General features: G+C 50.6%; 1 protein-coding gene across 1 annotated transcript in view; it reads right to left on the minus strand.

The window, feature by feature from the left end:
* Window positions 1-18: 18 nt before the first annotated feature.
* T265_13343 (hypothetical protein) overlaps window positions 19-421 on the minus strand; it is a gene marked incomplete at both ends in the record, with an annotated part of 2,940 nt that continues 2,537 nt past the window's right edge. Inside the window, one exon of the mRNA XM_009168454.1 lies at window positions 19-384. Within this exon, the coding sequence (XP_009166718.1) occupies window positions 19-384 (366 nt within the window). The remainder of the gene's footprint in view (window positions 385-421) is intronic.

Below are 421 nucleotides of genomic sequence, written 5' to 3' on the forward strand. Positions count from 1 at the left end.
TAATATTGTTTGCATTACAACGGGATCAGATCCCAGAAGAGCTATGTCGTCTGCGTACTCGATATCTGTGAGCGGAGGCCCAGGGAGCACTTCGACCCCACAGGCATTAGAGGCTGGTAGTGCGTCTTTCATGATCGTGTCAATGACGAAGTTGAAGAGGAAAGGTGAAAGAGGACAGCCCTGTCGGACACCAGTGGATGTGGTGAATTCAGGACAGAGCTTCCCGTAGACCTTTACACCGTTACGGGAGTTGGTGTACAGCCCCTTGATGAGGGTCAAGAATTTATGGGGTACACCTTTGCTCCACAGACACTGCCATAATGCTTGGCGGTCCACAGAGTCAAAGGCAGCTTTCAGATCGAGAAAAACAACCACTGTTGGTTGCTGAAAGCAGTGTCGCTGTTCCAGAATCTGTCGGAGG

The sequence above is a fragment of the Opisthorchis viverrini genome (genome assembly GCF_000715545.1).
Source record: "Opisthorchis viverrini unplaced genomic scaffold opera_v5_57, whole genome shotgun sequence".
NCBI classification, from domain to species: domain Eukaryota; kingdom Metazoa; phylum Platyhelminthes; class Trematoda; order Opisthorchiida; family Opisthorchiidae; genus Opisthorchis; species Opisthorchis viverrini.